We start from the raw sequence: 14,438 nt of genomic DNA, 5'->3' as shown, positions 1-14,438 counted from the left end.
TGCTCGCCCCGCGAGTGGGGAGCCTTCTCCCGGGAACCCCCCTTACCTTGCCGGGGGAGGCGGCGCGGGCGCGGGCCAGGGCGTCGAGGCGGGCGCTGTACTGCGTAAAGCGCTTCTGGTATCGCAGCGCCGTCACCTGCAACTCCAGCTGCGCTGCCGCCAGTCGCGACAGCAGCGACTGCTCGCGCTTGCCGGCGCGCAGCGCCTCCTTCTTCAGCGCCTTCTCCAGCGCCGCCGCCCGCGCCTGCAGCGCGGCTCCGTGGGCTCGCAGGGCGCGCAGGCAGCCGTGCCCGCCGGCCCGGCGCTCGCCGTGGGTAAGCATCAAGCCGCAGCCCTGGTCGCAGAGACCGGCGGGTCGCGCCTCGCAGCGCTCCCGCATGTGCGCCTCCACGTCGCGGAGATTGAGCACCTGGCGGCAGCCGCGGTTGCGGCATTTGGCCGGGGAGAAGTCGCAGGTCTCGGCGTGCTCGCCCAAGTGCTGGAGCGGCACCACCGCCTCGCAGCCCCGAGCGTGGTTGTCGCACTTGATGTCCAGTTTGAGGATGAGGCTCTTGAGCGGCAGGACGTGGTTGAGCTCCTTGGTGGAGATGCGCTGGCAGTTGACGGGGCAGCTGCCCTGCTGCACCACCCAGGGCAGCACGCAGCCGGCGCAGAAGACGTGGCCGCAAGGGGTGGTCAGCGGGTCCTCCAGAACTTTGTTGCACAGGTTGCATTTGAAGTCGGGATCCACGTCCCCGCTGAAGCGATCCAGCTCGAACCCCATCCTCCTTCCGCTCCGCCAAAAACAAGCGGAAAAGAGGAAAAAGAAAAAAAAATATATATATAAAAAAGCCCAACCAAAGTAACTGAAGTGCGGACCCGGGACGGGAAAAGGCGAAAACAGCAATAAACAATATCCGCGGGGTACCGAGGGAAGGAGCCCGGCTCTCCGCCCGGCCCCGCCGCCGCCGCGGGCTGCTCTCCCCGCCGCCCCTGCGCACAGCGCCGCCGCCCGCCCCGGCACAGCCCGGCCCCGCCCACCCCGGGGGTCGCCCGTGAGGGACAAGGGGGAGAAGAAGGCGGGGAGCGGGCTGGGCTCCGGCCTGTCAACCCGTGCGGTGGCAGGTAACCGGGAGCCCAGGAACGGGGCGTGCCTCAGGAGATGCGAGTGCCCGGCCCGGCCCGGCCCGGCCCGGCCCGGGGGGAGAGGAGAGGAGGGGAGGGGGAAGCGGAGGGGAGGGCGGGCGGTGGGTGAGGAGGAGGAGGAGGAGGACGAGGAGGGCCGGGTGTGAGGTGAGGCAGGGAGGAAGGAGGGGCGTAGTCTGCCCGCTGATGTACCGCGCAGCTGGGAACAGCGGGGTGCTCGGGAGGGGTTGGGGCAGCGCGGCCAGAACGGGGACTCTGAAGGGGAGGAGGAGGAGGCTACTGAGAGACCGGGCTGGGTGTTCTGCCCCTCAGCGGGACATCCTCACCGGGCAAGTGAGGGGCGGTGCGGGCAGGAAGGTCTGCCCGCACTGCCGCTGTCCTCAGGGAGAAGGGAAACCGTTCTCTGCGTGCATCGCCTGTTAATGCCACGTGGATGTAAGTGAGGGTGACCAGAGAACGTTACCACTTCTGATAGCTGTTCCTGCGGGGAGATGATTTAAAAGCGCTCCAGAATATGCTATAAAAAGCTAGCCAGACCACACCTGAAGTACCAGACATAGCATTAGGCAAAACCAATTTCTCTTACAAGGCAGATATTCGAGCGCTGAAATAAAAAAAAAAAAGGCAATAAAAGCGAACAGCTTTGTTCATTGTGGATGGTAGAGCAGAACTCACATGCACTGAAGCCCCACACCAGATCAATTGTTCTTTTAATAATGCGTTTTGCTTTGTGGCAAAAAAAAAGCCCAACTAGAAACTTTAGTTTCAAATGACCTTTAGTATATGCCTATTATATCATGGTAAAATGATTCTCCGAACGTCTGGGATGATTATTTGTTAGTGACCTTTACGAGGCAATGGACTGGTGCTTACACAACTGTGTTCCCAGTTCAGTCTCGGGCAAGTAGATTTTAGCATTAAGGGTTTTCACTTTTCAATATGAATTCCATCTGTAGTGCTCATTTCATTCTGGTTATTAATGTTCCATAAAGCTTAAGGTTGCTCTTGGCTGTGTAGCATAGACCCACTGAAGAAAGTGTGCAGCACATATTTAGGGCTATATACCTAGCTAAGGAATTTTTTGTGTTTTTCTTTAGGAATTTTCTCAGGATTCCTCTCTTCACCAGTCTCTCTTTTCTCTAACCACCCTAACCTTCAGCCATACGAGCTGCTGATTCTCTATGCTCAGTATGGAATGTCAGTACACTTCACTAGTAGGACACTGTTGTCTCAGTGTGTCACAAAAGCTTGGATAGCTGTTGCTAATCACAGCATCTATTTTTCCATGGGCATTTTGTCTGAGATAAAACTTCAGATTAGTGGCCTGGGGATGCACATGGTACAAATGAGCAATGAGGGATCATTTTCACTTTCACAGCTGCTGTATCAGACTACATCCAATGGGGAAATCCATCAATGCAACTGACCAGGAGTTTATAAAGTGCTTCATACATTGAGGATGTTTGTAAATAGAAATACAAATACATTACTTCCTTCAACCATAGGTATAAGCAGTTTTGGTTTAGTTTCAAAGCATTCAGTTTCAAAGATGTTGCTACAGGATGGTCAGGGCCATTCCTGTTGAAGCCAGAGGCAGAGCTTTTATTGATATCCACGAGGATGATGTCGGTACCAGGTTCCTTGAGCTATTTGAAACTATACAAATATTTGGATGGAAAATATGGGCAAGAACTTGAATAACAGTTTCATTTGGAGTCATGGCTGGGCAGATGGTGTGCTGAGTTCTGCGATATACTTTAATGTGGCATTTATGTACGAATAGATTCTTTATTTATAAATGAAAACTTTTGAAGGCCACTGCAGTCTTGCATTGAGACTACACTTTGGAGTGCTGACAGGGAACTGAAGTTCCTGTCTCCCTGCTGCTGTTATCCACAGGAGAAGGCACGAATGGAGCTTTTCCTACTGGAGACACATTTCAGTTCTCCCTTGAAAAAAAGTGTTTACAAAGCAGCCTCTCAACATGAGCCTTTAATGTTATTTTCAAAGCCTGAGGTTGGAAACTGAAAAGAGGTTTGCTTTCCAGATATTGCCACCAGGGCTGAAATTACATTGCCACAGCTGAGGAAGGTCCTTTTTATTTAGTCAGTTCTCTCCTCATCAGAAATCGTGTACTGGGGTGGGACCATTACTGAGCTGTTTGGGCTTTGTCATTTAACTTTGCTGTTCTGTCATAAGAGGGGTGAGAGCATGTCAGTTTGTGCTTTGGGATGCAGCACAGACAAAGTGCCAAGTTCTTTGCGAGAAACTGTATGGGGTTTTTACGTCATTTACTTGCCTTTAAGACAGTAGAAACCATTAGGTAAAGCAGAGAAAAAGTTGTATCCCTCTCCATGGCAATGATCTGTGTCATTCTTCTACCTTACTTGGTTCTAACAAAACCCCTAAGGTTAAGAGGGCACATCCAATGTAACATGGTCTTCCTCATGCACCTAGTTCATGAGTTGGAGCTGCTTGGAAACCAAAGCTCACAATGGTCCTGGGCATATTTAAAATATGTTTAGTGTACTTGGAATAGAATCCGAATCACAGAATGATTTTGGTTGGAAAGGACCTTAAAGATCATCTAGTTCCAACAATATGTGCAGTGTATTTAAAACGTATCTAAAAAGTCAAGCTCTTCTCAGCATTCAGTTCGTTGCCAAGCACTGAAGCAATGTACAGTTATACATTTGAAAGATTCTGTATTCTATGACATTTTATGACCTTTCTTATACTATATAGGTTTTACGTGTTTTTCTTAATCTGTGTAGCTCCCATCATTAAAATTCAAGGGAACTTGCCTCAATCCTTTATTTCTACTGCTGGTAGAAATACAAGTTTGCAGTAATAGAAGATATACAAAAGAGCTGGCACATGTGGACAAAATGAAATGTCAGTCTTGTAATGGTAGAGCATCATCTGTATCAACCACAGTAGAGATGCTTCATAATGATAATGGTTTATATGACATTTATATTAAGTATTTTGCAAAAGGTTAGACTCTGGCTTGGCAGTTGAGCTAGGGTTTCTGGGGTTTATGTGTATGAGTAGAAGGTCAATGCAATATTAAAGTGTATGCTTAGGAGTAAATTTTATATTAGCAATAGAACAAGCTGCATCAAAAATTTAAATCAAATCCCTCTGTTTCAGAAGAAACACATAAGTAAGAAGTAGATGGCACATGAGCATCCTTTCTTGATCCATACATATTTTTGTATAGTTGCTGAAGAGCTATTCCATTGCCTGAGCAATCTAGCTGTTTTCAGACACATGCTTGAAGGACTGGCATCATTTGAGCCTACTTCATAACTGCCTTCCTTCTCTTCATCTCTTCACACAAGTAAAGTCATAGTGAAGTTTATATTTTATTTATGTATAATTGAGACATAAGGTTCCCAAGAATTTTGGTTCCAAATACACTTTTCCTTATTAATATGATTAAAGAAAAATATAGAATAATGCTCTTATTTCTGGGGCTTTTTATGAAATTTGATCCGTCAGCTGTGTTGAATTGAATAGTTGCATTAATTCACTACTACAACATCTGAGAGTTGAAGTTATTTATTATGCATTTTATTATGAACAAACTCTTTGTGGTAAGGGAGAATTAGCCATATTTTAAAGCTGGGCTTAATGAAACTTGGGGTAATGGAAGTGCCCATTGTAATTCAGTAAGTCTTTAGCTGAGTGCTAGAAATTGAATTCTGCTTTTCCTGAGCCGTTCTTCAGTTGATATTGGAGCCAGTTTTTGTGAGCAGTTGCTTTTTATGAGTAAAGCTGTGATTTGAGTACAAGACTGAGGCCCAAATCTGACCACTGCTTGCCCAAAACTACTCAAGGATTCCAAATTTCAGTGGAGGCTACATCCCAGAAAGCACTCAGTATCCAGTGCTATGACCACAAATGCTGCATCTTGAATTTCTTGAGCAACACAAAACGTGCAGTAGATATTGAATTATGCTGTAGACACCACATTCTGTACTATGTAATTTCTTTGTCTTTTCCTCCCTTATTTAAACAATTTAGAGAGAGAGAACTGACATTATATATGCCTAATTCCCTTTCACACATCTTGCACGTTGTAAGTAATGATAATGTTTAAATCCAGACTGCAGTTAACTCAATGGTAATGGGTGGGACATAAAATGCAAGCCATAATTTAGAGGCATATTCTGTAGGAGCTTGTACGGTGAATTCAATAATAGTGGAGGTCAGTCTGTGTCTCAGGAAGGAGAGCGAGCTTAGTGAACACAAATTGCTGTGGGTCTTTTCCCCATTTTCCGTGCATATGGATGTTGCAGACCTTCCAGATAGTATTCACACAGATAGCATGTTGCATGGTTAGGTGTTTGGGATTGTATTTAGCTGACAAATCTGAGAGCCTTTGGATTGCCCTTAATTGACAGTCTGGCCCCATGAAAAAAGAGGTGAAGCTGTATTTATACGTGACTGTGTGTTCATATATAAGCATTTCCAAAAGTGTTTAAGTCTAACCCTTTTCTCTTAAAATGTGAAAGATATTCCTGTTTTCAAGAACAGGAATGGAAATTTGTTCACTTTTCATACTGTCAGGATGATTGTGAATAATGTGGAATGTTCTGTTTTTTTCCACTCTTTTATCTCAGGATGCTTTTGTACCATTTCCAAATGGAACAGTTCTTAATACTTGCACAAGGTGTATTTGACAAGCAGGCTTTTGTGATCATCCACTATTTCTTAGGAAAACAGTTGTCCTGCTTATATATTTAAAGCACTGTTGAAATTTTTCTAAACTAAGGGAAAATTCCCTATTCAAACATATGTCTTAGTTCAAAACCAGAAGCCTTGTGGAAAGCCCAGTCTGTTAGGTAAAAAAGTCTTAACTTCTGGGTCAGGTGAGCCCCGAGATAGAAGGGTAGGAGAATGCTGCTTTGCCTGATGAGTGCGGCAGCAGGATGTTGTAGAGACCACAGCTGTATGTGGGCTCAGGGAGGGCACAGAACATCTTTGGATGGTAAGTCCAGCTGTTGCTGCTGACCTCTGCCTCTGGAACTATCTAAATTACTGATTGCCAGAAGCTAGGAGGGAATCACTGCAAACAGACGGTGCCATTATCTGTGCAAGATGAGTATCCCCAACTGATTGCTCTTAGAGACAGGATTCTGGGCCTTGTTGACCTTTAATTAGATCCTAATTGAGCTTTTGCCTTTTTTGTTTTTTTGATAGCCAAGGTATTTTGGAAACCTTTTCATTTTGGTGCTCTTGGCTTTTCTGTGGAATTTATTGCTTTAAAACACAAGTTTTTAAAAAGTGAGTTCTAGTACTTAGAAATAGTAAGCTCAGATTTCAAAGAGTTATTTCTTTATTTCTAGTTGCAAAGGGAGTGGGGACAAAATGAAGCTGTGGGTAGAGAGGTGTAGCAGGGATCTGTGAAGTTGAAGCAGGGACATGACAAAATCTGCCTGTTGAAAAGAAGTAAATATGGTGAGTGTGTGAAATGTGCCGCTTGAAAAACATTGTGTGCAGGTTTAGAAAATTAATAATAATTAGTATATTTGATTTTCAATGCTGCAGTAAGTTTAATCCTTTTAAAATAAACTTGTATGATGAGGCTAGGATAAGCATCAAAGTGGGTATGCAGGTCAAAAATGGCTTGTTGTGGTCTGGACTTCGATGGGAAACGTTAAGAATGTTTTGCATGTGTGCTCTTCCTTCAATTCCTTTTTGGAGTTAATATACTTTATATACATCAAGTGTTAAAAGATTTCATATAGGAGGATTTTACATCAGCGTTCTGCTTGGTGTGTTGAGATTGTTTATCCCAGCCTACGCAGAGATGTGCAATAACATCCCGGTGATGTTTTGGAGAAATTGTGAGCTTGGAAGATCCCAGATTCACTGTGCAACAGAAAGTAAAGATGTCTGTAGGAAATTTCAGCATCAGAAAACCATACAGCTGGAGAGCTCATCCCCAAAAACTTCATGTTTATATTTCAGGGATCCTAACTCAGTGACATTCTTGCCAGGGAAGTGCTATCATCAGGGAACTGTTAAGCCACTGTTAAGTGTGCAAACCTCTTGATGCAAGTTAAAGTTTTCATTAATATTAATGATCAAAGATCTTAGGAATTTAGTCCCCACTGAATTCGACAGTCAGCAGATTAGTAAGTCATATGCTAAGAAGCTTACACTAGGTCAGGCCATTGTTTTTCTTATTAATATGCATCAATGTTTACTCTTAATTCAAACTGGTGCAAGGGGTGGGAGTTGTGTGTGTTCTGGAAACCAGGCTTTCAGTTTAGAGAAAGAAAGAAGGTACATCCTAGCTATTCAACAAGCCCAGTTTTGCTATTAAGAGACAAAAGGTGGGTTTTTTAAACATGAGGATGTTTGGTTTTTTTTTCTCTTAAAAGGAAGAGAACTCACACTTGTAGTTACGAAGACTCTTTCTCTTTGCATGAGCAGAGTCCTTTGGGAACTCTAAATCTCTTTAGGAGTCATGGCTGAGTAGGTACAAAGACCCCAAGGCCTCTCTGCTGTGGCTGGTTTGTGTAACTTTCCAGTTGTGCAATGATGTGGAGAGTCAGGAGCTTTAAAATCTGCTTGTGCTCTGAGCTTGAGTGTTGTACTGCACAAGATGCTGCACCAGATCCATTCAGATTACATTGTTAAATATTAATATTCATTGCTATCTTGCTGTAGTGAAAAACATTTTGTGGCGCTCTCAGAACTGTTTCAGGTTTAGGCTTATTTTTGTTTCTCAGATGTCTTGATGTGGGCAGCTTCCGTCTCCTTTTCCTTTTCTTTCTTTTTTTCTTTCTTTTTTTCCTATTATGGTTTTCTGCTACTAAGTCTACTTGAAATTTCATGAACATTTTAGGCATTGAATGAAAAAGTACAGGTGGTGTTCATAAGGTCTCCTCTGAACTTTGACAAAGGTTTCAAAATGAAGAAAAGTCGCTATCTTTGTATTTTGCCAGTCTCTGCTACATTTACAGTGACAGAATGTGAGCCACTCAGCAAAACAGGTTTTAAGGTAAATACTAGATCTGACTGAAAAAAATAAAAGTAGAATTTTCTGAAAATTCCTTGAAATGTCAAATTTGTTGTCACTGTCAAAATTCTGAAATAGATCATTGTAAGGAAATATTGTCCTCTTTTTTTTTTCCCTACAATTTCTAAGTAGAAAATGTAAATTTTCTGTTCCATTTTTCAATTGTACTGAAATAGATGCTTACATTTTTTATTTCTGAAGTAAGTAGGTTTGAAAAAGCAAACGTTTTGTTCACCAGGATGCCACATAAAAAATGCCAGGAAAATGAGTTATCTGAAAAATTAGCAAAGTAATGGTGATGATACAGTTAATGCTTGCTCTTAATTTAAAACCAGTTTATTTTCAAATATACCGATATAAAAACGGTCATAACTTTTTCAATCAAGTCTAATAATACAAAGGACAAGCCACCAAGAACATGAAGGAGTCTGTTTCTTACTTCTTTTTAGGACTTAATAATGAGGCTGAAACTTCAGATTCCAGACAACAGAGGATGGTTTGGAACAGGGAGCAGTGTGGATTTTCATGTAAGTCAAGTTTGAATGAGGATTGTGCTCCATGTTCGGCTTATGGCTGATTTTCCCTCTTTGGGGCATACATCTGTGAGGAGGATTGGCAGCTTTGATCATGTGGGGAATAGAGATAGAGATGGAGATTTCTGTCAGGAAATGCTGTCAGTGTCATATAGACAAGAGAAGGAAACAAATGGAGGCCCCAGAGGGAGCGGTTGACATCCTCCAGGAGGTGAGGAGACTCCTATGGAGAACAAAGCCGGTCCCATGTGGGAGCTGTGATGTGTTTGTGTCCTCTGAGATCTGTGTTTGTATCTGGATTAAATGGTTTCAGGGACACCCACAAGGTCACAAACTCCACTATTTAAGGTTGTTCTTTTTCACTTGTTTTTCTTACTTTTACTAATTAGTGTCCTACACAGTTTGTTCCCAAACCTAGTATATCTGTAAAGGAGTAGAGACACTTGCAGGACCTGAAGATAGGCTAAGATAACTAACAGACACGTGTCAGAAACTGAGCTGAGGTCCATGATCTAAACATGCCAGTCTCCCAGGCCCACTCTGTGGCTCCTTTTGACCAAGCCAAGGAAATGGCTGGGAGAGGATCAGGAATCCTTCTAATGTCATATCCCTATTTTTTCCAAAAAGAGGTGTTGCTATGGCTTGCTCCAGAACTCATCAGAATTGCTCCATGAACATTGCAATGGGAATAATATTTTGAAAATGACCTGAATAGCAGTTCCCCAGGTATTGCTTCTCCTCTCTCAATGCAGCTCATGTTTTTCACTGTGTAGCTATAATAGGAGGCTGAAATTGTAGCAATTTATTTAGGATGAAGGCTTTCTCCCAAATTGCAAAGCAGAGAATCCTGCTAAACATCAGGAGAAGATTTGACTAGTAACTAGTACAGGGTGTTAATGTGTTTGGTAACAAGTCCCTTTCTGTAGCTGTTTTCTGCTGCAGGCTATTTTAGGAATATGATTGTTTCGGTATAATGGCTTACACTGTATGTTTGCACATTGCTTTGTAACAATGAGGACATTATGAGATTGCTCCCATACCTACTCTTTGTGTTCTGCTAATTCGTTTTCCATTAGACAGCATTTATAAAGACTACATATTTTTCCATACTCCAATTAAAATACCTGTTCTTTGTAGAAGGACCTTGTGCCATAAAGTTAGGGAGACCACCTGTAGTACATAAGGGCAACACAAAACCTTCCTGCCATTTGCAAACGATGACTATGACTGCTCCCAGCATCCTGCATGTTCATAAACTTGGTGCAAGGACCTTCTTCTACTTAAAGAGCTGCATTTGGGGATCAGAGGTGCTTTTCTTACCCAGTCTGTTGTTTGATCATTGGAACTGTAACTAAAAGACATGCTGAGGAGAGCAGACTGGCTGTGTCTCCCTGGGACATGTTTATGTAAGACACTGGCTGCTCTGTGCTGTGTCTCTGGCTATATGCAGTCAGAGTGGATATGTGCTACTATAGCCCCAAGTAACTCCAGCTCCAAAGCCTGTCCCCTTAGCCCTGTCTCTGAAGACTGATTTATTTGGTTCTGAAGGCAGGTATCACCTAAAGATGTGGAGTTTATTCTGCAATAGCTTTATGTCTTTCAGTACTTTTTTCATTAGCCACTGTGGAAATTGATTTTTCCCTCTTAATGTAAGAGAAATTCTGTAAGATTTGTAAAGGAAACTGGGCTGAAAAATCATAAAAAAACGTGGTATAAATAGTTGGTTTATAGATTATTGAAGCTTGATGAAGTAGGGTCTAGTGACTGATTTAAGTCATTGAATAACAAGATAGAAAGTCATGGAAAAAGCCAAAGGTAACAGCCTTGATGGTAGAGTTAAATGATTTATCTGACCATAGCTATTCTAAAGGCAAAGGTTAGCGTACGGAACTGCTGTTAGGAATTATTCCAGGAGGCATGCAAAGCTCTTTCAAGTTGCTGAAATGTGTTTTAAGTTGTACATTTGCCATTCTCTTAGTATTAGCCTCAGTTATCGTAAGAGTACAGCACTGACCTTTACAGTGTAAAGTTAGCATGTAGGCAGTTATCAGGAATTTATTGAAGACAAACAGGTTGAAATAGGACAGCACCAATGGCAACAGTAAAGGTAAAAACTGTAGGTAATAATGGTAAGGTCACAGTTTTTTTTTATTTAATATATATAGTGAAGTACTATGATTCATACTTTCATATTTTTCCAACAGATCCCAACAGCTCAGTTACCTCTGATGGAGGCAAAATACCACAGCTAGCAGTAATTTGGTCCTAACACCCATTTTTCTTCATTTTGCGCTGGCACCTGCCTTCCTTTGCTTTCCTGTATCAGCCTGCTTGTCCTAGCTTTTTCAAACTGCCCAAGTCACTTCTCTCCCTGTTGTTGCTTTTTGTGTTTCTTCTTTCATTTCTCCAGTCGTTTCCTTGTATTCTCCTTGTTTTCTCATCTCACACTGTCTACCACTGTGACTTCCATTCCATATCTTTCCAGCCCACGGCATCTGGTTTTACTTGGCTGTCCTTGGCAGGCCTTTTATATTGCTCAAGGGGTTGGCTTCTTACTGGAATATACACCCTTCTGGGGCCTTGGCTGGTAAATGTTAATGCTCAAACTGTGCCTGCACGCTGTTGGTGGCATTTTGCAGAGTTCTTGGTCTCTGGAGTCAAGTCTGTCACAAGGAGAAAGACTGTGTTCTCAAACACTGAGGTTTGCTGTGTTGCACAGGAGGGCAACATCTAAGTGATATAGAGGAGGCTGCAAGGTATGATCTACATACCTTGAAAAGTAATGAACCTATGGAGACAACTTTAAAATAGTAAAATAGAAAGTGGTGGAGGCAGGTGCTGTGTTGGGGAAGATGCTTCTCTCTTTTGGTTAGAAACATTGTCCCACATGGGGCAGGACAGGGGGAGAGGAGTGTATAATCCTACTTAAAATAGCTGTGAAATAAAAATATCCCAAGTAATAACATCTGAAGAGAGAACTACAGCTCTAGTGAATATAAAATGCTTAAACGCTGCTCAGTTCTGCACAACAGAATCCATGCTGTTTCCCTTAAAGCAGTGCATGAATTGTTGAAAATTCACAAAAGGTGAGCAAAGGTAATGAAGGTAATTTCTCCCAAGAGGGAGAAAGATAAGAGAATGGCAGATTTCTTGAAATGTGTGGACACATTGATGCCTCTCATCTGCTGGAATCTAGCAACTTGGTGGGAGTAGTAATGAAGGGAACTGATCATAGAAATAACACGCAACTTAGCCTTGCACTCTCCTAGCAAGAAATTTTGTTGCGCACAGGGTATTTCCGCTCTAGCACTGATTTATCTGGGGGATAAATTAGCCTCTTTATTATTTGTTGTTGATTTTTTTCACATGGCTCTACTGCTTGACTGTTATTTTCCCATAACATTTGCCCAGCATGCCTTCAGAAATACCAGATAATGCTCACAAACACTCCAGAAAAGTGCCAACTAAATATTCCAAAAAGTACTTGAAGATCTTGTGCAATGTATCCCCTGCTTTTTCCCAGCTGTTTTTTAGCATTGATTTAATATTTCCCCTGTGAGCAATTAGCATTTTTGTGACATTAAACACAGCGGGGAGGTTGTGTTTCCACATATGAGTAAAGTGACCGCTCTGATTTTTCAGAATAAAATAAATGTTCAGTGTTCCTCCTCACCAGAAATTGCTGCTCCAGAGTGCTTCTGAAGGATTTGGTTTCTTACAGTCTGTTGGGGTTGTCTGTGGCTTCTCCAAAGGAAATAAGGTACTTTTAGTATTACAATTCAGACTACTCAAAATATATAGTTTATGACACTTTGGTTTTCTACTGGCATCAATAGGCTTTGCATCAGGCTCTTAATATTCCATGTAACATCTAAAGAGATTACCTGATGTATTTTTCAGTCTACCTGTGTGCTTCTAAAGAAGAGATATCTATGCCAGCTGTCTAGAGCGTAAGGAATTTAGGTTATATAGATGCAGAGCTATGCAAATCTTACCTGTCTCATGGAACAGTTTTCATTCACTTCAGCAACAGTTCTTTTCTCTTTACTTCCCTAGAAATTGTTCTAAGCAACATAACCCAAAGAAAGACTGATGAAACTTAGTAAATACAAGTTTTGTGCTGTTTGTTTACTGCTGATTGTTCCATTATGAATCCAGTCCTGACTCATACCAGGACTGCAGCATTGCTTATAACCTGTTTATTTGAAGCCTGTGACTTTGGGAAGCACAAGAATCATTATGCAGAATCAGGCCTCTAATTAGACTGGTAACATCTCAGTAATGCGGGGTTGCTTTAGCAGGGCAGGCAAAACACAGTGTGATTTGCAAAGCACATTGTCTTTTGAGGATAAACATTTCTGGAGCGTATTGCAGGCTCTTAAAATCCCATCCTCTGTGAATACAGTTGATAGAAATCAACTTTACCATTCTTTATAGAGATAGTGGATGTCATAACAATGTTCCAGGTAGATCTCAATATGATCTTAATGCAATATTGAAAGGAACTGTCTCTTATCAGATATAATGAGCTCTTCCTTTCTTCTGCTTCACTCAAAAAATGACATTTAGACTTGGACTATACAGATATGAAATAGATAAAGTCTCTATGGACAGGGCATTCAGCACTCTCATGTCTGCTGAATGGCCACTTTTCATGAGACATTTGAACTATGACAGTTAAAGTCATGACAGTATTTCAAGCATTCAATACATTGCCTATTAGGAACATTTTCTGTCACCAGTAAATTCTACATTAGTTATGTTATTAAGCTCTGTGATGGATTTCTAGGCAAATACTTATTAGTCCAACATCACACTGTGCAGGAGAAGCTGCTCTATGCACTCTGCATACTCAACTGAAATTCATGATTCCTGAAGTCTAAAAGATACATCTGTGCTCAGACAACTGTGCTCAATCTATCACCTACCACCAAAGGTAGCAGCTTTCCCTTCAGATAACCAATGAACTATTTTCTAGCTTATTTTCTACATTTCTGAGGTGGGAGGAACTGGAAATCTAATACATTGATGCTCACTGTGGGTTTTTGATGGAAGTGCAGGTAAATACAGTAATATGTTCTCGATCTTGCTATACGGAAGATGCATTTTAGGTTTAATGAGTTTTTTAAATGATGAAGGAAATTTTATTGATTCTGTCCAAGATTTGGCAAATAAAAACTCTTGCTACTCTTACTAGTGTTAGTGAAAAGCTGCTGCTGCTCTTCTCCCTCTTTCACTGTACTTCCTCTGCTGTTGCTTTTGCTTGTGACAAGTTACCATGTTTATGGGTATTCTGAGGAGTATTGTGTGAATTTCAGCTTACATTAGGATGGAGGCATATAGGCAGAAATTATATTTATTATCTTCTTATTGCTTATCGGAATGCCTGTGAGCTGTTTCTGAGGAGAAACCCCTATTACCTCTTTATCAGTCAAAGCACCCAGAATATGGGACATTTTGTAAATCCAAATGATGCTTTAGTAAGGATCTTGTCATACTCTAAGACGTGTATTGCAGAAGTGCTTTCATGACCATTTAGAATGTTTCTTTTACCTGGGAGCCCACTGATAACATCAAGCTCCGTGGCAGACTTTATTGTTGCCTTTGGGCTTGTCATGTCACTGGTTCAGGCAGAGCGCTCAGTTTGATGTTATTTAACTTTGCTTCCAGCTCCCAGTATGTTCACTTTATCTGTCCTGAAAATAAGACCCTCTCCACTAGCAGAGTTACACAATTTGTGAAGA

General features: G+C 42.1%; 1 protein-coding gene across 1 annotated transcript in view; it reads right to left on the bottom strand.

The window, feature by feature from the left end:
- Positions 1-965, bottom strand: part of PDZRN3 (PDZ domain containing ring finger 3) — a 142,978-nt gene extending 142,013 nt beyond the window's left edge. The window contains exon 1 of the mRNA XM_061455717.1: positions 47-965. Within this exon, the coding sequence (XP_061311701.1) occupies positions 47-763 (717 nt within the window). The 5' untranslated portion in view covers positions 764-965. The remainder of the gene's footprint in view (positions 1-46) is intronic.
- Positions 966-14,438: the final 13,473 nt, after the last annotated feature.

Source organism: Pezoporus flaviventris, unplaced genomic scaffold (assembly GCF_033815535.1).
Source record: "Pezoporus flaviventris isolate CSIRO_AGI_PZ_B2104156 unplaced genomic scaffold, CSIRO_AGI_Pfla_v1 ptg000021l, whole genome shotgun sequence".
Classification (NCBI taxonomy): domain Eukaryota; kingdom Metazoa; phylum Chordata; class Aves; order Psittaciformes; family Psittacidae; genus Pezoporus; species Pezoporus flaviventris.
Note: the sequence above shows the minus strand (reverse complement) of the source record. Positions and strands in the feature narration are given on the sequence as shown.